This window comes from Orbicella franksi, chromosome 6 (genome assembly GCF_964199315.1).
Source record: "Orbicella franksi chromosome 6, jaOrbFran1.1, whole genome shotgun sequence".
Taxonomy (NCBI): Eukaryota; Metazoa; Cnidaria; class Anthozoa; order Scleractinia; family Merulinidae; genus Orbicella; species Orbicella franksi.
In genome coordinates, this window is record NC_138150.1 from 14,616,239 (window position 1) to 14,643,999 (window position 27,761).

A 27,761-nucleotide genomic window follows, 5' to 3' on the forward strand; every position below is an offset into this window, starting at 1 on the left:
GAGACTGGGAATGACTTTGATGTAAAAAAGGAAAGTTTTGAAAAAAGTTTTGTTTATCTCCTTGTTCGTCGTTCGTTTGAAATATTTACGGTCGACAATATCTAGACCTCCGAACTTCTTTGCGTAAGAAGCTCAAAAACATGTTCTTTTGATGGTGACTTTTCAAATATTCTGAAGCGGCATGCTGTGTTTGTTGTGTTCAGTGGCTTTCCTCTAGGCTGCCCATGCGCTGAAAACCAAAATGGCGGCAAAACTTTACAACTTCAAGTAAAGACTCCAGGAAAGGATATTATACATCATGGCGCAAATTCGAGAGACCATTGAAGCACTTTGCTCTGTTTTAAATAGCAACTGCCCTACCAAAGTATCCGCAGAGTGTTTTCGTTTGGCAAAGTTCAACAAAGAGGAAGCAACGGAGTCGTTATGGTCGACTCTGTTCACAGTTCTTTGCACAGAAAATTTGACCAAACCCATCGATAAAAGCAACCAAAGCGTAGTGGCGTTCTGTAAGCATAAAATGTTTCACAAAGGTTATCGATTAAACGAGTTCTTTCGGCTTCCAGATGACATGTCTCGTGGCAGCAGAGAATTGATGTTGGCTTTGGGATGGTTGATTGCTAGAGAAGATGTTGTGTCCTCGTTCATTAACAAACTTGAACCTTTGGTTTTTGAAGATCCACCCGTGGACTTGTCTTTGTATGATAAAATTCCTCTACCTCCTGCACTTGATGTCTTCAGAGGACAAACAAACAAAGAAAATGGCGACAGAACAGTTGATCTTGCTGAATGTTTAATACTACATTACAATAAATTAAACTCCTCCTTGAAGAATCTTCTGGGTTCAATGAACGAATACACAAACATTATGTGCAAATTGCATTCAATTTCAAAAACGTCCAAATCTCAAACGTCATGTCATTTCTCATCTCAAGATGTTTACTTTTTGCGTTATCCTCATGAACTAGTGAAATACCAAGAGAAGCTAGAGTGGTTTTGCAGCTATGCTAAAGATCTTGTTTGCTGGCCTGTGAATGAACTTACATTCTGGAAGTGGATGGAAAGTGTATTGGATGGAAAAATTTTAGACAACGCTGAAGAAGACACTGCACAGTGTGATAGTCATGAACAGGCTCCACAGTTTAAGCCAAACAAGGATTTGCAAATTGCTAAAGAACATCAGGTTAGACTTTCTCAAATATTGAATGCTCAGGAGCCAACATACAGACAAGTTTCTAAAATGTGGAAGAAGATCAAAGCAAGTCTACAGTCTTGTGAAGAAGGACGTGCTAATCTCTCAGATGCCTTATCTTTACTTGACAGCAAGCTTTTGTCTGAAATAAAGGAACTTCAGAAAGATTTATCAAACTGTCAAGAAAAGTGCAGGGATTTGAAACCAAAACGAGTTTCTGTTTGCATTAAGAAATTGACTGACAGGGATTCTTGTAAGCCTGGAAGGACATCCAGGGAGCCTGTTAATAAGTCTATGGCTTCGGAGCAAATTTTGAGGTTAAGGCAAGTGAGAGAAACACTTGAAATCAAACTCAGCAGCTTAGAAGAAATACATAAGGAAAAACTGTTGCAGCTTTCCCAGGCTCGTGAAGACCTTGTTTGTATTTCACCAGGTATGAGAGGCAATATAATATAAACTTGATAGATTCAGTAGTAGTAAGGGAGGGGTGGATAGGTGAGTATAAGCACTCAGCAGGTACATGACCGACCGAGTACTTAGAATTACGTTATGCAAGTGCTGGTCAACCTCAAGGTACCATGTTTACTTTTTACTGTATTATAATACAGTTGAACCTCTCCACAAGAGCCATCTTGGGGACAGAGCAAAGACGCTGTAGTAGAGAGGTGGCCGATATGGGGAGGTAGGGGTGTAATATGACACTTGTATTTTTTCTGGTTGTAGAAAGGTGGCCATTAATGGAGGTTTGATTTTACATGTATTTTATTTATATAGCACTATTCCCATCACTACCCAATAGCGCTTAACAATGAAAAAATTTCTTAACTATTGACCTACATTTATATAAAAATTTATTACAAGCAGGTTATAGCAAAAATGTATGCATACAATGCCATGAAAAATTAAAAAAAAAACCTGTAACAACAGGTGGCATACAAAAGTTGAAAGGAAGCGCAATTCAGTTATTATATATTTTTAGAAAACAGTCCTAAGAAAATAAGCATGCCAATTGGTTAAAAATCGTGGTTCTATAAATCAATGTAAACACAGAACTAGCACGAGCTTTTGACGTAATGATAGCACAAGCAAAGAGAATTTACATTTTTATAATCAAAGGTAACAAGTTGTTTTCCTTTTTTTCATTGTGGTGAACAAAACCAATATTTGCTCTACACGCATGCACAGATAAATTAGTGTTAATGTTGACTACATATTAGGTGGAAGGTACATTTCATACAATATCACACACTAGCATTGATTGCTTTTCCTTGTGGTAGAAACCCTAACTTGTCATACGCATGCGTTTTAGCATCGTTAGCCTGATACAAGAGCGCTACTGTGACTCTGTATCTTTTGGAACCCTAGCTTGGTTCAAGAAATGTCATTTGCTGTTTCTAAACTACAGTTGAGCGTTTATTTCTTCCTTTAATTGTCTCTGAAACAGACCATAAAGTTCATATCTGCAGCCGAAACTTTCCCGAGTAAGTGGCATTAAAATTGTGGCAAGTAGCATTTTTTGCCTTCAATACTTCTCTTTGAAACGCTTCTCAGTTGTATTAATAGATATCACTGTGTATTAATCTTAAGTGGTTTTATTGTTAACACCAAAGGTGGCAACAGAACGTGTTATTCCGTGACTACAGTCGAACCCCTATTAAGCGGCCCGATATCAAAGTCCCGAAAGTATTGTCAGTAAAATACCGTAAATAAAACCCCTGTTAACCGGTCATCTTTTGGTCGTCCCGATGAGGGTTTTCTATTTCCACCCAAAGTTTAATACATGTAGTTTGGTTTTATTTTAGGAAAAGCGATGACAAATAACAGTCCGAAATTGAAAGTGACGACTGACAAAAACATTTATAACACACGTTTAATGTGTTTGTTTTGACGTTGTTTTATGTTCACTAAGCAACTGACCCGATGGTAAAAAATAGAACTTCGTTGTAGAGCGCGTGATTTTAAAAGGATATTTATAGTTTTGTCCTGACAAGTTAATCAAGAAAACAGTGATACGTGGTCTTAATTATGTGCAACAGAAGTTACAAGCCTTCAAGCATGTTTGTAATTGAATAAATCGCCTTTTTAACTAAGTTTTGTGTGCTAATTCCTGACGAATCCCTATTAAGCGGCCACCTCCCATTTCCCCGAGGGTCGCCGCTTAATAGGGGTTCGACTGTATTTGATAATTAAATTATTTTTTGTTTATCGGTAAAAAAGAAAATTTCCGTGTTGAATGAAACAAATCGTCATTCTTTCATTTCTTCATCTGACATTCAACTTTCTTCCCTTTATCTCCAGTAGTGAAAAAAAAGACAAGCACATCTTCCATGTGTTTTCGAGAAAAACAAGAGCTTCGTGTTACATACCTTTGCGAGGAAAACAAAAGTATCAAGCTACAAACGTTTGTGACGTTTGGTACTTCAATTATTGAATTTGAAATGAGCGAAAATCAACGTAAAACACCGCAGTAAAATATTTTCGGACTTTGAATGAAAATACACACATAAAACATACACGCTGCTAAAATTATGTCGTATTAAGTTTCTGTCCGTTCATATTCTGCAAGAGGAAAACATCCCTAGCTGACTACCAAGGTCAGCACAAACCGGGAGTGAACAGCAGGGGTCAAGAGGATTCCTCAGTATTCCATTGCGCATCCCTACTGCGAACGATTTTCGCGTCATTAGCGCGCGCACATGAGCGCGTGCACGTACACAACGTCAAGAGATTTCCCTCAAGCTAAGCTCGACAGCGAAATAAATGCTCCTTTTCTCTTAAACGAGCTCGGTGACCTATATTTTTTATTGCATAATTTTGGTGTACAAAGTATCCTCTTTAAGTTAAAAATTAAAAAAAAAAATTGGAAGGAAGAAAATATATAGCTAAAGGAGAGCACAAAACCGATACGCGAGGATGCTAATAATGACCTCGAAAACAACGATTCGAAAAACGTTATGAGTTAATGCTGCTTCGAATTGCGTGATTTTCCCATAAATTATGTATTACATTGTTCCTTGCGCCCGAGACTATCTACTTATCAAGATTTTTCAAGTATTGCTTTCATAACCTTCATGGATTCCAGCTACCGCATAATGTAAGGTCAACAGATGAAATAACGCTCGTGGTTAGGCATAAATGGGGTAAAATTGGCACATCACATGTCTTAAGCGAGAATGGTGACCCGGCCTATCCTCTTTATTGTATGTTTGGAAACAGTGCTTGGTAGGGAACATTCAGGGAAAGCTTCAAAAAATTGTTCAGCAACTTTTATTTCTGAAGAATCACCTTACGACCTGTGTTATGAGTACTTCGTCAGAACTGTACATTGCACTCTACACTATCTGAGATGGTCTCACTAGTTACACTCTGTTGTTTCCCGAATACTTGTAAAATAAACAAGAAGATCTTTAAGATCTTACAACCGCGCTTTTAAAAGTTAACTGTTTTGGTAGCATGAGTGACCCGTAGAAAAAGAAAAACGAAAAAAAAGTATCGGTTTTGAACCTATTTCCTGCAAATTTGGCACACTGGAAGCTGAGAAAATTACTCTATTTCCGGCCATCGTTTTTCAGCTCTTTTCGTCATATCCCCCCCTCGGGAGGGTTTTGTAAAGTTAGCGAATTAGTTGCAAGCCACCGTAATGGTGATTGCTGTCGGCGAAATGTTTATTTGCTAAAAAAATTGCGGCCAAATCTTTCGGAGATGGAAGTCAGGACATTTGTAAGGATACAGAAAGTAATTTGGGACCAGTTGCTGCCTTGTAAGGCTGAAATTATCCAGAAGTAAGGTTTTTTTAACTTGAACGTAACTAAGGCCACGCGGTGAATAAATTATCGGCTCTTCTCACTGTCTCGTTCTGTTTTTTGTTTCGTTCTCTTTTGGAGTCCGCCGAGGTCATTTTTTCGTCTAAATAACTTGAGAAAAGTTCGAAAAAGATGTTCCTCTTGAATTTTCAGCTTTCAGGCAATAATCCTGGATTTTTTTGACCGAAACGTAGGTTCACTAGTTATGTTAATGTGTTTCGGTGGCTATGGGCGACCGTCGCTTCCTTTGTCGACTCAAGCAATGAAGCTAGGTTACAAAAAAAATCTAATAATATTTAGTTCTGGTTTTGTTCGATTTCGTTGAAATTTTAATATGATGAAGCTGGATTGTTAACGAATAGATTTTAATACTGCCGATATGAGGTAGCTATTAACGCTAAAGTGATATATCGCTTCGATGTCAGGGTTTTGAAGAGATTTTTTTGCAACGTGTAGGTTCGGCGTGATTTTGTAATCTGAGATTTCTGTTGACCCTGAAGAAACAAGGTTTGGCGAATAAACATTACAGATTGCGTAATTCAAAGTTGGCCGAGTGGAGATCTGCGTCTGGCCTCCGACAAAAAAAAAATAAAAAAAAATAAACCAAGGGTAGAACATGAACCGCGCTCGGCCCATGGCCGCGCGGTTAATAATAAAGGGACTTCTAAGATTTGAAAAGGTTGAAGAATGAACCAGTAGGAAGGGGGCATTGGGGAGGGAGTGGTCTGAGCACCACAATACGACAAAGAAACCATGTACGGTAACTATTGCAATACCGCGGACTACTTTCTTCCAGCCATGCTGTTCCGTGATTACAGATATAGAATCTTTTAACAGGCCAGTGTCACGTTCTGTGGAAAATCTGATATGTTACAGGTATGCTATTTGGGGTTTGATATAACAGCTAAAGCATGCCAAGGCTCTTGATGTTTTTCCAATTCAAGTATCGGGGCGCTTGGCAACAGTTTGCGAGACGTGACAGGAATCTAATCTTTTTTGGCTGATTCCGACCTGTGACTTGCACAGCAATCTCTCCTACTACTTGACTAACAAATGCACCCCGAAATGCAGCCGCACTTAAATACCATATCGGTAGCATGTGTGGGACAAATGGGCAAACTGATTTTGGAGGATTAAACATCTTTGCAGGACACGAAACCAACACTTCATGGGACTCCCGCGAATGAATAGCAAAGCACTTGATGCAACAAGTAGAACCCTAAGCCTTTAAGAACTTACGCCACAACAGGAACCTCAGAGGAGGGCCTAAACAAGGTCAGTGCGTAAACCCGAACATGATCACCAATGGAAGCTTTCAAAACGAATAAGGGAACTAAGAACGTTGACAAGATACATGCCGGTTAACCTTGACTGTTGCACAACCATGGATGATATAGAGACTAACTTAAGACAAACTAAAATTAACATCAAGGTAATGAACAAATTTAGCTTCTAAATACAAGCAAAACATCTTGATATTTTGATGAAAAGGATCCGTTATTTTATTTAAAAAAATACAGCCTACAGGAAGGACATTCTTTTCCTTTGTTCCGTCGTGTGCGGCAATCTCGTTCCCAGAGACTCTCGGACACCGCGGACCGAAAACGCGCGGGCTCTGAGGGCGAGATTGTCGTCTTTCACATGTTTCTTTTGCTCTCAGAAAGGAAACGTGTACTGACTTCTCCCGGAGTATAGAGAGGAAATTGGGACTAAAATGGCATCGAGTCAAGTTTCATGCCATTGGACTATGTCATTGGACCGGACTTCAGCTCAGTGGATCCGGACATCATTCTTTTGGACCATACACGTATAAACTGGGAGTGGACAGGCCTACACGTTCTCTAAAGCGATTTTCGGTATCTCGACCTTTGTTCGCTTTACGCGTATTTTTGAAGGGTGCTATATGCGGTGTTTTAGGAGAATTTCTTGTGCCAATTTTCCCTTCATACCGGGGCGTGTAGAATCCTATGCAGGCCCGACAATCAAGTAACTTCAAGTGCTTTGCACAATGCACCAGACCAGAAACTCGTCAGTCCTGTTTTCGTCTTGCCAAACCTCACACGCGTTGCTAAACCCAAACAGAAGAAATTACCTCAAACCTGTCTAGACAGGCTCAAACTATTTTGTAAGCCCCGGAGCGGAGAACCCCAGAGGGGCCTATTGTTCTTTTCCCAGACTTTCCTGGAATATGAAGACAAATTTGCTGTCACTATCAGAGACTCTTGAGTTCGCTTAGTAGCATTGTTCTGACCTTGAAAAACGAAGCACTTGGCTTAAAATTATGAGGAGAGCAAGTTAAATTAGGGGTTAATTTACACCCGGTTTATCAAGGCTTGGTTCAACAAGATCGTCAAGAACATAACTTCCGTTTCATCGGCTGTAGAAATATAAACGGATTTTTTTCGTCGTACTATAACTAGCAACACAGTAGAATTTTCAGTTCCGATAAATTTACGTTTTCTTTGTAGCGAGCCAGACGTGTTTATTTCAATCTATGCCTTTCTTCAGAGTTATTGCTCAACGTCACACGCTTTGTGAGTATTCCCAGAGCGCAAAAACACAATACCACTCACAGACGCATTTCCAGACTGCGTGATCAGTTTTCGAAATCCATTTTTTTTGTGCACGAGCTCATCACAAACTCCTTTTCCGTGAAGTATTGAGGCCATATTTGGAGTGTATTTCACCTGTTCATGAAGTCCGAGAGCTCTAAGTGTAGACGTTCAACAGGATCCCTGTACAAAGGGAACTGTGGAGGCTGTGTTCTCTACTAGACAGTTTACAGTTTTACAGTTTTATTTATTGGCATTACAAATTATAAGTTAAAACTAGACAAAATAACAAATTACTATAGAAAAAAAACAATCTATCTTGCGGCTTTTAAACGTTCCCAAAAAAGCAATGAGACTTCGTTAATTCTTTTAGAATCGGGCAGAACACACACAATAAAAGCCAAGTCAAATATTTATGTTTCTCGCAGCAACAATATGACGTTTTACGACCTCGTAACTGAATTTGTATCGAACAGCAGTTCCTTCCGGTGTGACGGAACGGTTAAAATGACCTCAGTATCCTGGCTCGTTTAAGGTTAGGACTTCAAATGGTTATTTTAGACATGATCTCAAGCATGAAAGATAATGTTGTTTTAACTGGTTTTGCCTTCTGAATGCACCAATGAGTTTTACCGGGTCTACACAAAGCTAGCAATTCGGCTTTGCCTATTTAATAACAGTCTTAACCGAACTAGTACTCTGGTTAGCCTACAAGTTAGCTTGCGGTTAATCTTTTAATTAGAAGTTAATCTGGAAGTGGGGATTTCTGGTTCGCAAGGCTCGCTTGCGAGCTAGCCTAAATTACACGCCGGTCAGCCTAAAAATTTACTTCAACAAGTCTGCTGTGATAGCACTCACCTGGCACTCACATACTCTGCACACTTATGTTCTGTGTACATACTCTGGTTTGCACGTGTTTGCCCAATTTTCTTGCATGCGTCTTTCACGGTATGCTACACGGATTGATACAGCAGAGTAAAACTGAGTAGTCACGCAAAGCAGAAGGAAGCAGTTTACGGAAAGCAGAAGGAAGTCAAGTTGGACTTCACAAAAATACTACATTGCACATCCAACTCCAAAAATTTGCAATTCTTTTCATTACTTGGCTCCGAGATCAACATATTAGGCAACTTAGATAATTTTTTTAATTCTGATAACACGAGGCTTACCCAATGAGGAAGAAATAGAATTGATGGATCACACCGTAGACAACAATAACTCCATGTGATCAGGAAAACCAGTCCAGTGCAGTTGCACGTGTTTGAAATATAAACGGAGCATTTTGATTGGTCCCGTTTGATGGTGTGTCGGAGGTGTGTCAACTGGTGGTAAACTGATGGTCTGGAATGACAACAAATCGCTACCATATAAAAAGCTGAATACTTGGCGTGGTGTCAGACTTTTTACAGCGCTCACTAAACAGTGCTACTAGTCTTTAAAAGCTAAGCATTCATCCGGATTTTTCCGATCAACAAGAAATTTGTATTTCGTCGATTGATTTTTTTTTACTCTACCAGCAAGGTGAGTCTGTTTTTGTGTTGTTGAAGAAGGGATGCTTATTTTCTCCTCCATGTGCGTGTCGCTGTTATAGTGTATTTTAATTTCGATGAAGAAGAGTTACGTTTTTCGTTTGTTACATAATTTGATGTTCAACCGTAGTTGTTTTTAAAAACATTTTAAATCTTTAGCTCAAAGCGTTCTTTACAAAATCAAAATGCAACCTTCACTTTGATTGTAGCCTTACAAAATATGAATATTTAATACCAAGCGTACACGAGTGTTTTTAGTTTGCAAGTATTTCCTACTTAATTGTACTTTTGTAGAAACTTATTTTTTCTTCACAGCATAATAATCAGTTTTAAAATCTGTGATGTGTATTATTCATTCTGAAATAATCACGCCGTCAAAAATCGAAGTGAATCAATTATTTGCTTCGTTGACTGAGCAAATTTACGGCGATTTTTCATCGATAATTTCGTTACCAAACCATTCTTACTTTTTTATAATGCAAACAGTATTTAGCGCTCTTTTTCATCTAATATTCCAACCCTGACTTATAGTTGCCCAATGCAAAAAAATAACTTTGTTGGTTTCATGTAACGCAATTGTTTAAGAGCTTTGATGACTGTCACGCTGGCATATTGTTTCGTTGATAATAATAATATGCATGCAAAAATTTCAGCATACCTGGCACGGGTAAGAGTTATGGATATTATTCGATTCAGATATGAAGTAATTATGTAACATGTGAAGCCTGGTAAAGGAATGAAAATAACTTGACGCCGTTCTCATATTTTTAACTTGCCTGACCGGAGAAAAATAATCTGCCCCGGGACTTAAAAAAAGAGTTGTTGTAATCATAACAGCGAGCACGAGCCGGATGCACGTGAATGGCACATGATGTTGACATTTCGTAATGTTCTTTTGTGATCACTCGAGTGCTGATTTGCATCTCAACACAACATTGTACTGTCAAAAAAAGTAGGTGTCGATTGATATTGACCAGCATTTCCTGCGTCCGAGCTAAATTTGATCTTGCGGCCCCTGTATTGACGTCAATAGTGAAATTCTACACTACTTGTGATACTGCAATTCTTGTACAAGCTGTGCAAGTAACCGATAACAAAACAGTTACCACGTCGGAGCTTCAATATTTGCATCTTCGTCCAGGGTTGCTTGTGCACTTGGCAGTAGCGTTTCAACTACATTGTTTACATTCAATTTTTTGATTTTGCAAGTCAACTACAGTTTTGCAGAATGAAAGGCAGAAGGCCTAGTACCCGCAGCGCATCAAGTCGCACTGGTCTTGTTGATTCGCCAGGAAGAAAGATGCTTTCTGAGGTTCTTCTTGTTTGCGAGCTGTTGTTGTTTATTACGCTCGCGGCTCTAACAGGTGGTAAGCCGATTTCAGCATCGACAAATGGTCAGAAAAAACGGCCTCAAGTACGTAAACCAGCAAAAATATGAATTTTATATTTCTTGCGTAAGTCACTTCTGCAGCGTTTCAGAATATTTTGGAAAGGATTCGAAGGTTGTGCCGTAACTTAATTGAGTTGAAGTTTACTCTTTATTGTTTGATTTACTTCGTTCAGTAATGAACAACTGAAGCTTAATTAGCTTAATTGCTTTATTCTTGTACTGTACGAATACGTAATTTTGCAGCGAATAGAGAAGTCTGTAGTATTATGGCATGTAAGTAAACAATTCGAGGACCGAACGAAATCAAATTCTAAACAGATCACTACTTCACGATATTTCACACAATCATAACAGATGAATTCCTTTCATAGCTTATGAATTGTTTTGAACTAACGCTTTGGTAAACATGTTGTAAATTAACATAAGGTATAGCAGTTTCTGATGTAAATCGTGGATAACATAACGTTCTCCTAACAAAGATTAACACTCAGGCTATGGGAATTTCGCAATATTGTCAGATCGCATTTTATAAGCAGCTGAAAGCTGATGTTAATAAATAGCTCAGGTTTATTAAGATGTTATATTGGAAACCACCGAAGAACCTTAGCTTAGAACAGCGTTATTCCAAAGATCTCATTTATTAGAATGGGCTGATTTGTTTATTCAAAAATGTCAGTAGTAAGTAGGTTAAATTATAAACTATAGATGTTTTGAACATTTTAAAATTGACGTAGCAGGGATTTCAGGGTTTTCAGTCCGTAGAGATCAATTGCTTTTAAAGATGCCTGATATCCCTAAATGTTTGCTTCAAGTGGCAGATTCCAAATTCAATATATATGTACAAATATTATTCAGTACAAACATTGTATATATACAACCTAGGCATGAATGGGTAGATTGAATCTTGTAATTTGATCAAAATAAGCAAGCAATCCCTGACAGCTGTAAAGATATGGTTGTTGACATCACAGCTTGAAAGAGGCTCTCCTTGGCCCAAAATATAACGACACTGGCTAAATTGAGAACCCTGTCAAACAGTCTCTCGACCGTTATTAAGCCTCCAAATGAGACATTATAGAATTGAGACCAGTAACACAGACTCCCCCTCCCCCCTACAAAAAAAATACCTGGTTGAGTCTCTTGAAGGATCAAATAATTTACTGTTCCTATGTTGGATCAAAATCATAATTAATCACAATTTCCTTATCTGTTGCAGGAAAGATAACAAAACAACATGGTCCAACAACTTCTAGATGACATTGTGGTGGCAGGCCTGGCTTGCAGGCTTCCAGAGTCTGATAATGCAGAGGAATTTTGGTCTCATCTGATGAACAAGGAAGATATGGTGACAGAAGATGATAGACGCTGGACGCCTGGACTTCATGGCCTGCCTAAACGTAGTGGCAAACTCAAAGATATCAAGCACTTTGACGCAACCTTTTTTGGTGTTCATGCAAAGCAAGCCCATAAAATGGATCCTCAACTAAGAATCTTACTTGAATTAACATACGAAGCACTGATTGATGCAGGTGTTGATCCACAAAAAGTTCGTAATTCCAAGACTGGTGTCTTTGTCGGTGCCAGTGGCTCTGAAGCTGGTGAAGCATTCAGTGCAAACACTGAAGATATTGTCGGCTATGGTATGACCGGTTGTTGTCGAGCAATGTTTGCAAATCGTGTATCTTTCACATTTGACTTCAAAGGACCAAGCTTTGCCATTGACACTGCTTGTTCCTCATCACTGCTTGCTATGGACTGTGCAGTGCAAGCTATCAGAGCAGGAAGTTGTGATGCTGCCATTGTGGGTGGCGTAAGTCTGACATTAAAGCCCAACACTTCTGTAGACTTTTTAAGGCTCAACATGTTGTCCCCCGATGGTGCATGTAAATCATTTGATGTCAGTGGTAATGGATATTGCCGTTCAGAGGGTGCTGTGGCCATTTACTTGACAAAAAGATCTGTTGCCAAGAGGATATACGCTCATGTTGTTAACTCAAAGAACAATTCAGATGGATACAAGACACAAGGTAAGAACCAGATGTTTGGTGCTAATGAATAATTTTTTCCAAATCAACTATATACTGACTAGAAGTGTCTGTCAGTTCATACTGTCCTGTTGTTCTAAGAATTGTAAGGCAAATTAAGTAAGAGATGACTACTGTGACCTAAGTCTGCCATAAATGGTAGTTATGAATCTTGCCATTAAGAAACCTGCACAGTTACAATTGGCACCTGTGAATGTCACAATGCCTAGGCAGTTCACGTCAAGCCTATAGGAAGTCAGAGATTGAGAAGCTGATCACCAAAACTCTCCAGCACATGCTGTATGAAATGTAGGTAGACCAGTTGTGACAATGTTTATGTGAATGATTTACCTTCAAGTGATTCAGTGAAAATGGCCAGTTGCATACTTATAAAGTATCACAAGAATTGATTAGTGCTAATTGGTATTTTGGTGCTGATAACACAAGATTGATTACATTTCTTTCTCTTTTTTCCAGGTGTGACATACCCAAGTGGGGCAGTTCAGAAGCAACTGCTGGATCAAGTGTATGGTGAAGCCAATATTAACCCTTCAGATGTTGCATATGTTGAAGCTCATGGCACAGGCACAAAGGCTGGTGACCCTGAAGAGCTGAATGCAATCACATCTGTCTTCTGCAAGAACCGTCCTGGACCCCTGCTCATTGGCTCAGTCAAGTCTAACATGGGACATCCTGAACCAGCATCGGGACTGTGTGGAGTGACCAAGGTCTTGCTTGCCATGCAGCATGGTGTCATCCCTCCTAACCTGCACTTCAATTCTCCAAACCCTGACATCCCATCTCTTCTTGATGGAAGGCTCAAGGTAATTTGTCCTATTGTCTGAGCTGTGATCATCTAGTTGGACTTGAATGATCCTAGTATTGAATGATCCCAGCTCAAGCATTGGCCAGGTCATCATGTTGTGTTCTTGACCAAGACACCTTGTTCTTATATTGCCTCTCCCCTCCAGGAACAACTGTTCTAAGTCACACCATGCTACAGCTCTGCTCTGCTTAGCTCGTGAAAACTTAACTCAATTGTTGTTAAGAGTCCTTGCTTCTTTGGCATGAAATCTCCCATGAAGGGTAGTTGGGGAGTCAAATTATGAAACATGTCATGAAGTTTGCCTGGTTCTAGCTTTAAGATCTGTTGATGAATTGCTAGTGTGTAACCATTCAAACAAAAGCTGCGTTTATTGAGAAGTAATTCTGATAGCTGTATTGTGCAGAATACTATGTGGCTCTGAAGATTAAATTTCTCACCAAGGGTAAATGGATTGTTTTCTGTATTAGGGCTGATTAAGCATGTAAAGTTTTATTTGGTAGTTCAGGCACTTGCGGTGATTTTCTGTAAGTGCACACGCATAGGAGGGGGGGGGGGGGTTCGAGGGGTTTGAACGAACCCCCTTTGGAGGTCAATAATGGAGGACTGAAAACACAAAGTGTTGATTTTCAGCTTTTAACAAATAGTGGAGGAATGGAAAACAAACTTTGAGTGTTGCAGCATTTAAATTACCCTGCAAGAAAACGCTAAAAGTGATGCAAACACCTATAATGTTGGGTGATGCAAACACCTATAATGACACCCTTAATAAATTTTCCTGTCAATACGAACACCCTTCCAAAAACCTCAGCTACGCGCCTGAACTGTGATCTCAACTTGCAGGTTGTGTCAGAACCTATGCCTTGGAAAGGTGGCCTTGTTGGAATAAACTCATTTGGATTTGGTGGATCCAATGTGCATGTTATCCTTCAGTCTCCAGAAACACCTGAGCCAGAAGTACCTGAGAAGCCCACTTTACCAATAGTGGTGCCTGCATCAGGAAGAACAGAAGAAGGTGTCAACAAAATGCTGAAATTTGCGAGAGAGAATATTGAAAGCAAAGACCTGTTATCTTTGCTGACAGAAATTTCATCAAGACCCCTCAATACCTTCACCCACAGGGGTTACGCCATCATTGGCAGTGAAAATGAGATTGAAGATATTATGAAAGTGCAATCAAACACTCGCCCCATCTGGTATGTGTTCTCGGGTATGGGCAGCCAGTGGCCTGGCATGGGAGAGAGGTTGATGCAGATCCCCACATTCTGTGAATCGATTTCCAAAACTGCGGAAATTTTGAAGGACTTTGGAGTTGACTTAGTGAAGATCATCATGGAGAGTGATGCAAACACCTATAATGACACCATCAACTCTTTTGTGGGATTAGCTTCCATTCAGATTGCACTGGTGGACTGTTTAAGAGCTTTGGGTAAGTTTTGTTTGCTTTTAAGACTGCTGTCTTTCTCATTGTGTGCCTAGTGTTTCCTCTCAATCTTGATGCTCTGCATGTTCCAAGAATGACATTTAACTACAAGAAGAATATGTTGGCCTTAATAAAACAAAGTTAGTAGGAGTAAGGTTCTGTGTTCATCACTAATTATTGTTGGATTAACCAACGCCACACATGAAGAGTAGAGCCACCCCCGGGTTTCTGGTATTTACCTTGCACCTCTTCTTATCTATCAGGGCTGTACTCTAGAGGCGCCTGGGTGCCAGAGGTGACTAACTTTTGCCTTTGGGCAACTGGAAAAACTTACTTTTTTCATTTAAGCATAAGTGCTAGGGACCTGGGATTTCATGGTTAGGAACCTTTGGGCACCTCTTAATTTTTCTTAGACCACAGCCTTGAATTCTACTGGTTTTCACCTACGATTTAATTCTGGTTCTTTTTAGGAATAACACCTGATGGAATTGTTGGACACAGTGTTGGAGAACTTGGTTGTGCTTATGCAGATGGAAGTTTTACTGCCAAAGAAGTTATTTTAGCAGCTTATTGGAGAGGTGAGTGAGTTGTTTCAATGTACCTTACAGGTAGAGGTGCTTCTCCTGTTAAGCATACAAATATGGCTTGTCAATACGTCATTTACTATAATATTGTATAGTTTTAGTCATCTTGTCAGGGCTTGACACTTACTTTTCCCTCAACTTGCCAGTATGGAAAGTACACTTGAAAATTTCCAGAAGACAAGGAAGCATATTTTTTACTAGCCATAATCAATGAATGTAATAAAGTTTAATTTAGCAAATGTTTTGTCTTGAGCACTTCAATTATTCATTAGTCATTAAAATTGGGACGCCTTGCTCTTGGCCCACTGTTCCACCAAGTTTTCAGTGCAGGGAGTGGGTCAAAGTCAGTAACAGGAGGACCTTCATATTTTTCCTGTGATGTCGACTCTCTGTTCTGTTCCTTCTTGGCTGTCTGCAGGAATAGCACTTTGAACTTCATCGCGAGTGCGTGAAAAACCAAAACTAAAAAGGCTCATGATTGTTGATCGATGACAGATTCCTCAAAATGGCTGATCACATTTCTCATCCCCAGACCTACTTGCTGTTGCATCGTCCATCTTGTACCCAGTCTTCCTACGCCAGGAGTACGCGTGCAGATTTTGTGGATATTCTTGTGTTCCGAAATGGAGTTATTCTTGTATATTTATTTATTTATTTATTACTATTTATTTTTTACCTGGCTGTTTTAACACCAAAAACTACTTTCCAAACTTTAGAAAACCACTTACCTTATCGGACAAGTATTTTTGGTTGATTTTGTTTTTTTACTTTCCACTCAACTTATTTTACTCTCCAACGGTGAACAGGTAAGTGTTAGTGTCGAGCCCTGCTTGTATTTCTTAGGAGGGAACATAACTTTACCAGCCCCACAGCTTTTATTAGGTTCCCTGGCCATTTTTTCTCTATTTTTTGCACACTTTGATAATTGTAATTGTATCTTTTTATGGCAAATAAAATAAAATAAGATAAAATAAAATATTTAAAAGATTTAAATTCAACATTTGTTACTGGGTAATATTTTGCTGAATAGCTATTGTTCTTTGGTCAATTTTCTGAGACCTGAAAGAGGTTTAAAACAACATACATTAAGTATTTATTTCAACAAATCCTGATGTAATTCGTTATTTGTCAAGGTCGTTGTGTCCAGGAAGCCAAACTTCCTGCCGGAGCCATGGCTGCTGTGGGTCTGACATGGGAAGAAGCTAAGAAAAGGTGCCCTGAAGGTGTGCATCCAGCCTGTCATAATGCCGTGGATACTATCACCATTTCTGGTGATGCTGCTGCTGTTAGCAATTTTGTACAAGAGTTAAAGAATGAAGAAATCTTTGCCAAGGAAGTCCACACTTCAGGTGTGGCATTCCATTCAAAGTATATGGCTCTCATTGCCCCAACACTTAAGGAATCTCTGGTGAAATTCATAGTTCCCAAGAAGAGGTCATCACGTTGGATGAGTACATCCATTCCTGAAGATAAGTGGGATACCGAGCTGGCTAAGTACTCCTCGGCCGATTACCATGTGAACAATTTAGTCAGCCCAGTTCTGTTCCAAGAGGCCTTAGCAAAGGTCCCAGATGACGCTGTTGTCATTGAAATTGCTCCACACTGTCTTCTGCAAGCCATCCTTAAAAGATCCCTCAACCCACACACTGTCAACATCCCTCTGATGAAGAGAAAGCATCCAAACAACTTGGAGTTCTTCTTGACAGGCCTTGGGAAATTGTACGCAAGTGGAATCGACTATGACCCAACTCTTATCACAACAACCAAGGCAGCTTTTCCAGTGCATATCTCAACACCCTCCATTGCTCCACACATAGGATGGGACCATTCTCAGGAATGGGATGTCCCTTCATCTGCTGATTTCCAGTTTAGCAGCAGTGGTGGAACAGCAACGTCATGCAACTTTGAGATCGACATATCACCATCTTCAACAACAGACAAGTACCTTGAAGGGCATTGTATTGATGGGCGAGTTCTCTTCCCTGCTACTGGTTATTTGGTGTTAGCATGGAAGACCCTTGCCAAATCTGCTGGTCTTCTTTTAGAGCACGCGCCAGTGGCCTTTGAAGATGTAACCATCCACAGGGCTATCATTCTGCCAAAGACAGGCACCGTCACCCTGACAGTTCATCTCATGCCAGCTTCCAACAAGTTTGACGTGTCTGAAGGAGAAAGTCTGGCAGTGTCTGGCAAGATCTTTATGCCAGAGTTGCCTGCATTGAGTGAAGACTTTAAGGATGCTCCCCCGGTTGAAGACGAGGTGCATCTGACAGCAGACTGTATCTACAAAGAGCTCAGGCTGCGTGGTTATGACTATGGACCCACCTTCCAAGGAATACTGGGAGCAAACAGCTCGGGTATGTTCAAAGTTTCTGATTATAGTGAAACTCCGTTAATCCGGTCAACAACGGGCCATGAAAATGTGGCCGTATTAACGGGATGGCCGTATTAAAGGGGTTCTTTAAATAAGACTAGTGAGACAACTCAGATAGTGCAGAGCGCAATTGATAGCTCTGGTACGGAAGTCCCATAAGTGCTCACCCCTGCTCGGTTCACTTCCGGTTTGTGTCTACCATGGTAGTCTGCTACGGCTTTTCCCCTTTGCAGTGTGTATGTTTCAAGGTTGTATTTTAATTCAAGGTCCAAAAATTACGCACAAATTAATTACTACTGGTGTTTTACGTTGATTTTCGTTCATTTTAAATTCAATAATACGCTGAAGCAGCAAATGTGACAATTTAGCTCTTCACGCCAACTTTGTAACTTGATACTTTTGTTTTCCTCGCAAAGGCATGTAATATGAAACCCTTCTTTTCTCCAAAACATACGGAAGATGTCCTTGTTTTTTGGAGATAAATGAAAGTTAAATATCTGATGTAGTGATGAAGAAACGGAACAGAAACGATGTTGTTTTACTAAAAATGCAAATTTTTACCGATGAATAAGAACTAATTTAATTATCAGATAGTCACGAAATACCACTTTCTTTTTCTGTTGCCACCTTTGTTGTTAACAATAAAACGATTCAAAATTAACACAAAACGATATTGATGGCTGAGAAGCATTTCAACGAAAAGTATTGAAGATAAACAGCGCTACTTGGCCAATATGAATGAGTGTCCTCAAAAACTGATTAAATTAATTTGCGCTTTCATTAGGTGCCACGGTGTCTGCAGCAATATTTGAGCATTTTCCTGGTTTCTTTTGTTACAAATTTACAATTTGCGGAGTATTAAAGCCACCAACTTGGGAACTTTTTGGTCTCTCTTACAGATACAATTAAGGCAAGAAATAAACAAACCTCTAAGGAGAAGCAATACATTTGAACCCTGACAAGCACACTATTGTAGATTGAAAACAGCAGATGATATTTGTTGAACCGACCTGTGTGTAATTCTAAAAGCTACGCAGCCACAGTAACATTTCACTTTTGCTATAAAAAGGGACAATTGGCGCTACCTGAAAAATAACTGCTGTCCTTGGTCACACGACATGATATATAAAATACCGCGTGGAAAGATAGTGTATAACACTAACGATGCTAGAACGCATGCGTCTTACATGTTGAGCTCTACCATAAGGAAAACCATTCAACATTTGTGCGTGATTCCGTGTGCAATGTATCCTTCACCTAATTAGAAGCCACGAACGCTAACTAATCTACGCATGCGTTTAGGGCAAATTAGTTTTGTTCTAAGGAGAATGGTACCACAAGGAGAGCAAGGGGTTACCTGAAACAAATATATATAGCTTTGCGATGTTCAAAGCTAAGTGACGGCAATGAAATGTGTTTTAGAGTACACATGTACCTTTCCCACCCTACCCCCACTACTTCGTTGCCTCTAGACTAATTAATTAATATAAATTAATTAATTAAACAAACATTAAAGTTTGTTCCTTAGCGGCAGGCAGCTCCCATAACCATCCCAATAGTGCACTCTGCACTAAAAATGACTGACTGAGCCTTTGTTCAGGTCAAAATGAATGGCCGCAATGACGAGGTGGCCGTATTAACGGGGTGGCCGTATTAACGGGGTGGCCGTAAGGCGGGGTTCCCTTGTTATTTGGATTTTTATGAATGGGAAGTAATCAAGGGTCCGAATACCAGAAATTCACTGGGTAGTCTAGATGTCGCAAAATCACATTGTAACCCTGAGTAGTACTCATGTTAGTGATAATTCACAAATTAAAGTAGATGTGCATTTTCCTTCCATGAATACAGTAAATATTCAGTCCTTGATACAAATTGAAGGAATCCTTCAGTGGTGCATACCAATACGTTGCTTACCTTGGCCGTTTTTGTATTTTAGGCACAAAAGGTGAGCTTAAGTGGACAGGCGAGTGGGTGTCATTCCTTGACACAATGCTCCAGTTGTCTGTCTTGAGACTTCCTGGACGTGGATTGAGGTTGCCTACCAGGATACGTTCATTACGTATTGATCCCTCCATCCATTTGGAGAAAGCAAAGGAAGGCACGTGTGAGGTGAAGGTTGATCCAAAGATGGACATGGTTGTGGCTGGTGGTGTAGAGCTCAAAGGTAAGTGGTGACAAGAATTATTTTAAAGTGGAAAGCGCATTTCGAGCTATGAATTTAGCGATAATTAGTCTGTTAATCTGTTAATCAAACATAGTAGTTTGTAACATCATCCCCGGAATTCTGCCGTTTGAAAATCATAACCGAACGTTTTTATCCCCGATTTGGCAGGCCTTCATGCAACTGTAGCACCAAGGAGACAAGATGGTCAAGCTCCCGTCCTAGAAAAGTTCACGTTTGTTCCATACATTGATGGGCCAACTCCCAAAGAATCTAGCATGGACGGCATCAGCAAAGAGGGTTTCTTCAACGCTATACAAGAGGGCCCGCTCTTGAAGGTCATGCTGGACACCGTCATCGAGAACAAGATCGGAACCAACTTGAAAATCTGCGAGGTGGGTGCCGCAGAAGGGAAGGTGTTCTCACGCGCTGTGCCTTTGCTAAGTCTTCATCCACTGGTTCAGTTGAGCTATACAGCGACAGACAAGACTGACGATCTTGTGGCTACTATCACCGAAGCTGCCTCTGATGATACCATCGACGTCTGCGCTTGGGACGTAGCCAAGAAACCTCCTGGTGGTGTGAACAAGAGTGACCTTGTCATCGCCTCAAATTTGATTCACCAGACATCTGATCTCTCCAGTGCTTTGGAGAACATTAAGTCAGCCCTCGGACCGCGAGGTTTTCTTCTCCTGCACGAGGTTACAGCTAGCCTAGAGACGGTTCGAGCAATTTTTGGGAAGAACGGCATTACCCCTAGCGGACAAGAGCAAAAGTACTTCTTAACCGATCAACAGTGGGTGAAAACGTTAGAGGCTGTTGGACTCAGTGTTGTGTCGCTGAAAAAGCTTGGCTCTGTGTCAACTCTTCTTCTCTGTAGGTTCACCAACAATGCAGAAGAAAAGCCAGTCTTCTTCGATGTGGATGATTCTTTCGAGTTCGTACCACTGCTTCAGACCGCCCTTGCCTCAAACGACAAGACGCCCATCTGGCTTGGTTGTTTCACCTCATCCCCCACTGGAATAGTCGGAATGACAAACTGCCTTCGACAGGAGATGGGTGGGGAGAAAATTCGTTGTCTCTTTGCTCGTCCTGAAATGAAAGGCAAAGTGATGGAACAGTTTGAAGCTCTCAAGAAGTTGGACTTGGTCATGAATGTGTTTGAAGACGGCAAATTTGGCTCCTACAGGTGAGTGAAACCTCTTAACACACACAAGATTCAAACCAGTTCTGTATTATTTATTAAAATATTTAGCATTATTACACAAGTAAAGAACAACAACAAATCTTGAAATTATTGTGATACAAATCATCAATATGGTCCCATGACACAAAGAGGTCAAGCGTTGCGTTACTACCGTGACAATGGAGACTAGTAAACAAAGTTTATATAGTAATTCCTCATTGCTCATCACTCTTTGTGGACTTTGTCTTTAGGCATGTTCTGATGGAGGACTCTTCAAGCGCCATTGAAGAAACCGAGCATGCGTACGTGAATGTGCTGACGCGCGGAGATCTCTCCTCTCTGCGTTGGATCGCTTCTCACCTGAAATACGCCCCGGGATCCCATGGAACCACGGAATTGTGTACAGTCAACTATACTTCACTGAACTTCCGTGACATTATGCTCGCTACAGGCAAACTACCACCCGATGCTCTCCCAGGTGACCTTGCGCACCAGGACTGTATTCTGGGCATGGAATTTTCTGGAAGGAATCAGAAGCGCGAGAGGATCATGGGATTGCTGCCTGCACAGGCTCTGGCGACCACGGTTGTGGCAGATCAGCGGTTTACTTGGAAGGTTAGTGGCGTGGTTTTATAGGAAAAATCTAACCTCGATTCCTGGATCTCTCTCATATGCCTCCCTTGTCGTTTAGTGGGAAAAATCTTGATGTTAAAGTCATCTATGTACAGAGCAACTTTTGTTCCCTGATTGCCATTTTTGTCTTGCCCGTTGAGATTGTGGTGATACTCGAGACATAAGCTCTTTAATGATCATTTTCTTTAATCTCATTACCTGTCTGCTTTACAATGTATTGATAGTGGAAGAAGAAATAAGATTTAAGTCTTTCTTCCTTATTTCATTGACAGGTACCGAAAGACTGGACCCTTGTACAAGCTGCTTCTGTTCCAGTGGCATACTCCACAGCTTACTATGCCCTGAATGTCCGCGCCAACCTCAGGCCTGGAGAATCTGTCCTCATTCACTCTGGATCAGGAGGAGTTGGTCAGGCTGCGATCTCCATCTGTCTCAAGATGGGCTGTGAAGTGTTCACGACTGTAGGAACGAAGGACAAGAGGGAATACCTGATGGCGACCTTCCCAGATCTGAAACCAGAAAACATCGGAAACTCTCGGGACTTGTCGTTTGAACAAATGGTAAGTTATGCAACATTTGTAGATCAGATATCGTTTTTTTTTTCCCATGAGACTGTGCTACCTCCCTGAAGCTTTGAAACCTTTTATGACTGTCGTTAAACTAAACTAAGGCAAAGCACATGGACCAACTAGAAAGCGTGAATATAAAATAATCAGAACTCTGGGCATAGACCAAGAACGGCTTTCGGCAAAGCTTGCTTTATAAACCAACCGGAATCTGCAGCAAAACGTATATCTGGTGAAAAGCGCGGGAAATGTTGTGTTAGCCAGACTAGTTTTGGTCTCTGATTTGATTGGCTAAAAAGCGTCTTTTTTTTTTCGATTCGTCAGAGTTTCCCAAGCACATTACAGAGCTCAGCACCTCAAAACACTTCCAACAAGCTTTGTAATTTGTATTCCTTAATCATTTCCAGGTTATGCATGGTACAAATGGCCGTGGAATCCAGGTTGTACTCAACTCTCTTGCTGAGGAGAAGTTGCAAGCTAGTCTTCGTTGCTTGGCTCGTCATGGACGATTCCTGGAAATCGGAAAATACGATCTGTCAAACAACACTCCGCTGGGAATGGCTTTGTTTCTCAAAAACGTGTCGTTCCATGGAATATTGTTAGATGCCATTTTCGAGGAGGGCAACCCGGAGTGGACTCAAGTGTCAGAACTTCTCACTAATGGAATCAAGTCAGGTAAATGCAATCCATTATTTTGTTCTTTATTCTTACGATGAGCACTCGAACGTTTCTAAACTTTATTCCATTTTCTGGTTTATTTGACATCGGGAGAGTTAGGGTACTTCAAAGGATTTAGGATCTCCTGTGCGGTACATTACACGTGAAAGTACCTCGCACAACAGCGTTCATTTGAGTGGTCACAAACTGTGGTCTCATCCCCAGAGCTGAAGGATCAAACCACTTTAACAGCAGAAAAAAATAGCACCACATGAAAGTTACGCTCAGTGGCGTTCATTTGAACGATCACACTTAAGGATTTCTTAGACAGACCTAAAAGGTAAAACAACCATGTGAACCAGAATAAAAGAATTGTTCAATAACTCTCATTAGAAAGGGTCATTCCGTAACAACAATTTCATACAGTGACTGTAAAGTTTGAACCGCGTTTCTGAACTCTTTCCCTTGACTCTAAATGGAAATTGTCTAGGATTGTAGAACTTACGTTGTTTTGGTGTTGTGTTAACAGGAGCAGTACGGCCTCTGAAAACCACAGTCTTCGACTGGGATGAAATTGAGCCCGCGTTCCGTTTCATGGCCCAAGGCAAACACATTGGCAAAGTGGTCATCCAGGTCAGACCGGAAGACGAGTCCAAGGCAGTGGTCAAACTTGTGGCACATGCGCGAAGCATGTGTGATCCCCGGAAGAGCTATGTGGTCACTGGTGGCCTGGGTGGCTTTGGACTGGAACTTGCCCATTGGTTGATAGAGAGAGGTGCCCGCAATCTGGTTCTTACAAGTCGAAGAGGTATGCGAACTGTTTTTATTTAAAGTACCGTTTCTAAACCCTCATGACGCTGTAGTAAAAAGAAGAGAAATAGACGTTTTCATAGAAACTCTTGGCGCGTGGAGTTGGCCAGCGTTTACAAAGGTTCCTCTCTTTTACAGTTTATCGAAAAGAAGAAAAGAATTATTTTTATGTTTTACAGGAAGTTGCTAGAGGAGTGTTGACTGGATTTATATGGAAGAAAGAAACACGCTGCTAAATTGCATTGAGTTAATTCTTTGACATCAGTTTACAAACATTAATCCCTCTGTTATGGGTTTCTTGTTTTTGCACGTATTGACAAACTTGTTTGGTTTCAGGCATCCGCACTGGTTACCAGGCTCGTCGTATCAAAGTATGGCAGGAAATGGGCGTCAAAGTCCTGTCACTCACTGATGACGTAGGCACGAAAGAGGGCGCTACGTGTATCGTGAAAAAAGCTCGTAAACTTGGTCCCTTGGGAGGAATCTTTCATCTGGCGGTGGTGCTGAAAGATGGCTTGTTCGAGAATCAGACTATCGAAGCTTTCCAGGCTGTCAGCAAACCGAAGTACCACGGAACGATTTATCTTGACCAGTTGACACGAGAAAAAGATGTAGCCAAAGATCTTCACTGGTTCGTGGTGTTTTCGTCTGTGTCCAGTGGTCGTGGTAATGCTGGACAGGCCAATTATGGATTTGCCAACTCGGCCATGGAGAGGATCTGCGAGGAACGTGTGAAGAGTGGCCTGCCTGGTGTGGCTATTCAGTGGGGTGCTATTGGAGATGTTGGTTTAATTCAGGTGCAACATTCTAGTACATTCATTATACAGAATGCGGGAAAGGAGGAGAGGGAGGAGAAGAATGAGATCGAGTGGCTGGGGTAAACATGACCAGTCGCTTCTGTCATCCGATCTCTGACACAATTGTCACTGGACACTTCTTTGCGTGCGTTTAATGAATTAACAGTTAAGCGAAGCACGAGGTGGTGAAAGTAGTCAATGGTTCACATTTTTTTGTGTCAAGAAACATCTTTCACCTGCATGAAGGTGACTGAGAGTGTACAAACATGCTGGTACATAGTTCAACAACTTCCGCATTTCAAGCTGAAATATTAACGGATAGTCTGTTTGTTGCAGGATACCATGGGTGGCTCAAACGAAACTGTCATTGGTGGTACGCTACCACAGCGCATGAGCAGCTGCTTAGCTGTCCTGGATAGATTCTTATCGCAGGCTCACCCAGTGATGTCCTCGTACGTACTGGCATCAAAGATAACGACTAAGGGAGACAAGGGGTCTGGATCCGACCTGGTTGGAGCCGTTGCGCACATTCTCGGAGTCAAAGATATTTCGACTATAAACCCCGACACGACGCTAGCTGATCTAGGTGAGTTCATTTTAAATACGTTTGGCTTCAACAAGCCAGTAAATATAACAGACATTCTGGACGTGCTTGGATATCGCGGGATAAATTTCTGCCCTTTCTTAGTCATTTCAAATGCAGTGACTTGAAAGATAGTGTATCCTTCAAAATCGAACCGTAGGTAATTGCAGGGGATACAGAGTACCTGGGTTTAAACATTGAAGAAAAAACTCGCAAAGCTAATGAATGCTTGCGCTTTCGAGTTTCGTCGTTGGACTCCTTCACACGCAAGGAGTTTTGACTCTGGGGGAGGAAGTTAAGGGGAAAGGGGAGGGGTTCAAGAATTGTAAAGGGTTCTACTTAGTTAACTATGGTGTTGTAACACTCAATTATATTAATTTCTCTTTAGGTCTGGATTCTCTTATGGGAGTTGAAGTCCGTCAGACCTTGGAACGAGACTTCGATATTCAGATGAGCATGAAAGACGTGCGCCTGTTGACAGTGAACAAAATGCGAGACCTGACAAGTGGTGGTTCACCCAAGGAAACTGATAAGGGAGCAGATAGAGGAAGGAACTCTGAAGAAGCCAAACTTGAGATTAGCCTTCCAGAGATAGGCATGCAGTCTTTAGTTCACTTGAACGACGTGAAGAACCATCAGAAACCACTCTTTGTGATCCACAACATCAACGGTACTGTGGAACCTTTACGTACCCTTGCTAGGAATCTCTCTTGTCCCGTGTTTGGTCTGCAATACACTGTTACCTCCCCCAAGGACTCCATCCAGTCTCTCTCTGCCAGCTACATCCAGTGCATACGGGATATTGTTGCCCTGGGCCCTTACCGTTTGGCTGGCTACTCGTTTGGAGCGTGCGTGGCTATCGAGATGGCACTGCAACTCGAGAAGACAAACGAAGTTGAGAGTTTAATATTGTTGGATGGATCCCACAAGTACGTGGAAGCCCGTACAATTTGGCACCGAAACAGGCTCACTGTGGAGCAAGGATCCTGGGAGTCGAGTGCTGTGGCAGAGGGGCTTTGTACCTTGGCCCCTCAATACGCCCCCATCGACAAGGTGAAGCTCCTGGAAGCGCTTCAGAGGGAGACGTCCATTGAGAAACAGGTACAACTGACAGCGAGCGCCATCGCTGAGGCTAAGCCAATACTGAACAAGGAAACCATTGCAACGTTCATCTCGTGCTTTATGACTCTGCTGCGCATGGGCGAGGAGTACAAGGTGACTTCGCGTCTCCGTGGCAAAGTTCATCTCATTCGCGCCAAAACTGTGGACGAGATGGGCAAGAGTCTTGGTGACGACTTCAGTCTAAGAGATGTCTGCGACGGCGGTGTGGCCCTGAGTTGGGTGGATGGAGATCACGAGTCGTTCCTTCAGAATGAGAGCGCTGTCGAGACGGCGAATATAATCACCAAGGCTTGGAGCAATTGAACTTGATTGACATTTCTAGGACAACAATGTTGAAGTGAAGAATACACGACCTTTCTTTAGAAAGAGACCGACAGAAGAAAAGACATTGCTTTGCGAGAAAACTGTGCGCCAATATTCAAAGTAGAACAGTTACAGTTATTTTTTAGTTTAAATGAGTGCTGCTAACAGCATTCGACTTAGTTTGTCTTCACCCAGACTAGAAATTAATGGTCTCTCAGAATGACACTACTGATCTTTTGCCGTTGGTTGACCATTTCAAATGCGTCGTAAATATTTTGTTGGCAATTTCGTTTCACATTTTTCCAAATTTACACGGCAGAGATCGGAACAAATATAAATGTGTGTTCCTCAGTCTAAAAAATCGGGGATTGAGTTTGGGGTGTTGTAAATAAATATCATACGATAGTAATCTATTATTCTTTGAATTAAATTATATTTCAGCTATTTCAGATATTTGACACAAAAAAATGAAACACAAAAATAAAATTATTATTCTGGAGTATTTAATAGGTGCTATTTACAGGGTCTTCGTGTCGCAGTTAATTTATCGGTTTAAGTACAAATGGACAGTAATAATTGTTTTTCTGTAGGTACGTGAATGTTAAAGTAGAGACTGAATTTAGTAAATAAATTACGCTCTTTAAAGAGTAATTTTGACGTGCTTGATGTCTCGTTCTCACTGAGTTGAATAGCTTTGCCGAAGGCAGTCCATACTAAGAATAAATTGTGTTAAGATCAAATTAGCATTTAAATTCAGCTGCCATTTTCTGACTAGTCGAAACGACCACGAGAATTAGTTCCTCAAACTGTGAGCTTCCTTGTAAGTTAAACTTGAGAGCAGCGAGTGGTAATTGTCACAAATTGGACGATAGTTTGAATTTTTGGTACCAAAAAATATCTGCTTTTTCAAACAAAATATATGTCGCCTATAACTTACAAGCAAAGACTGTACCAGAGCTGCATACTTTCCACCCTACTGTACGGCTCAGAATGCTGACGGATGACTGAAAGCGACCTCAACAAACTGTCCACCTTCCACACCAAGAACCCTCGAAGAATCCTGCGAATGTTCTGGCCCGAGACCATCTCCAACCAATATCTTCTCGCCCGCTGTCACCAAGACAGCATGGGCACCATCATCATGCGAGGGCGATAGAGATGGATCGGACATGTGATGAGAAGAGAGCCAGGCGACATCTCCCGCACAGCCCTTCACTGGACAACAGAGGGGAAGCCGAAACGAGGGCGACCC

At 41.1% G+C, this 27,761-nt stretch overlaps 2 protein-coding genes across 5 annotated transcripts; both read left to right on the forward strand.

Moving 5' to 3' along the window:
- Positions 1 to 198: 198 nt before the first annotated feature.
- Positions 199 to 5,637, forward strand: LOC145489653 (uncharacterized). The gene has a single exon (XM_081468682.1). The coding sequence runs from the start codon at positions 299 to 301 to the stop codon at positions 1,643 to 1,645; it is 1,347 nt and encodes a 448-aa protein (XP_081324808.1). The 5' UTR covers positions 199 to 298; the 3' UTR covers positions 1,646 to 5,637.
- Positions 1,537 to 27,316, forward strand: LOC145489621 (fatty acid synthase-like). 4 transcript variants are annotated; one of them, XM_081468627.1, is made up of 15 exons: positions 1,537 to 1,622; positions 11,680 to 12,490; positions 12,965 to 13,311; positions 14,154 to 14,739; positions 15,204 to 15,311; positions 16,451 to 17,674; positions 19,628 to 19,855; positions 20,024 to 21,041; positions 21,290 to 21,653; positions 21,944 to 22,231; positions 22,645 to 22,912; positions 23,424 to 23,702; positions 24,041 to 24,501; positions 24,838 to 25,087; positions 25,473 to 27,316. In XM_081468627.1, the coding sequence occupies exons 2-15, from the start codon at positions 11,698 to 11,700 to the stop codon at positions 26,507 to 26,509; spliced, it is 7,251 nt and encodes a 2,416-aa protein (XP_081324753.1). In that variant the 5' UTR covers positions 1,537 to 1,622; positions 11,680 to 11,697; the 3' UTR covers positions 26,510 to 27,316. The 4 variants fall into 4 exon arrangements, with proteins under 4 accessions (XP_081324753.1, XP_081324755.1, XP_081324754.1 ...); XM_081468629.1 differs by lacking the exon at positions 1,537 to 1,622 and adding an exon at positions 5,680 to 6,267; XM_081468628.1 differs by lacking the exon at positions 1,537 to 1,622 and adding an exon at positions 6,277 to 9,065.
- The last annotated feature ends 445 nt before the right edge of the window (positions 27,317 to 27,761 follow it).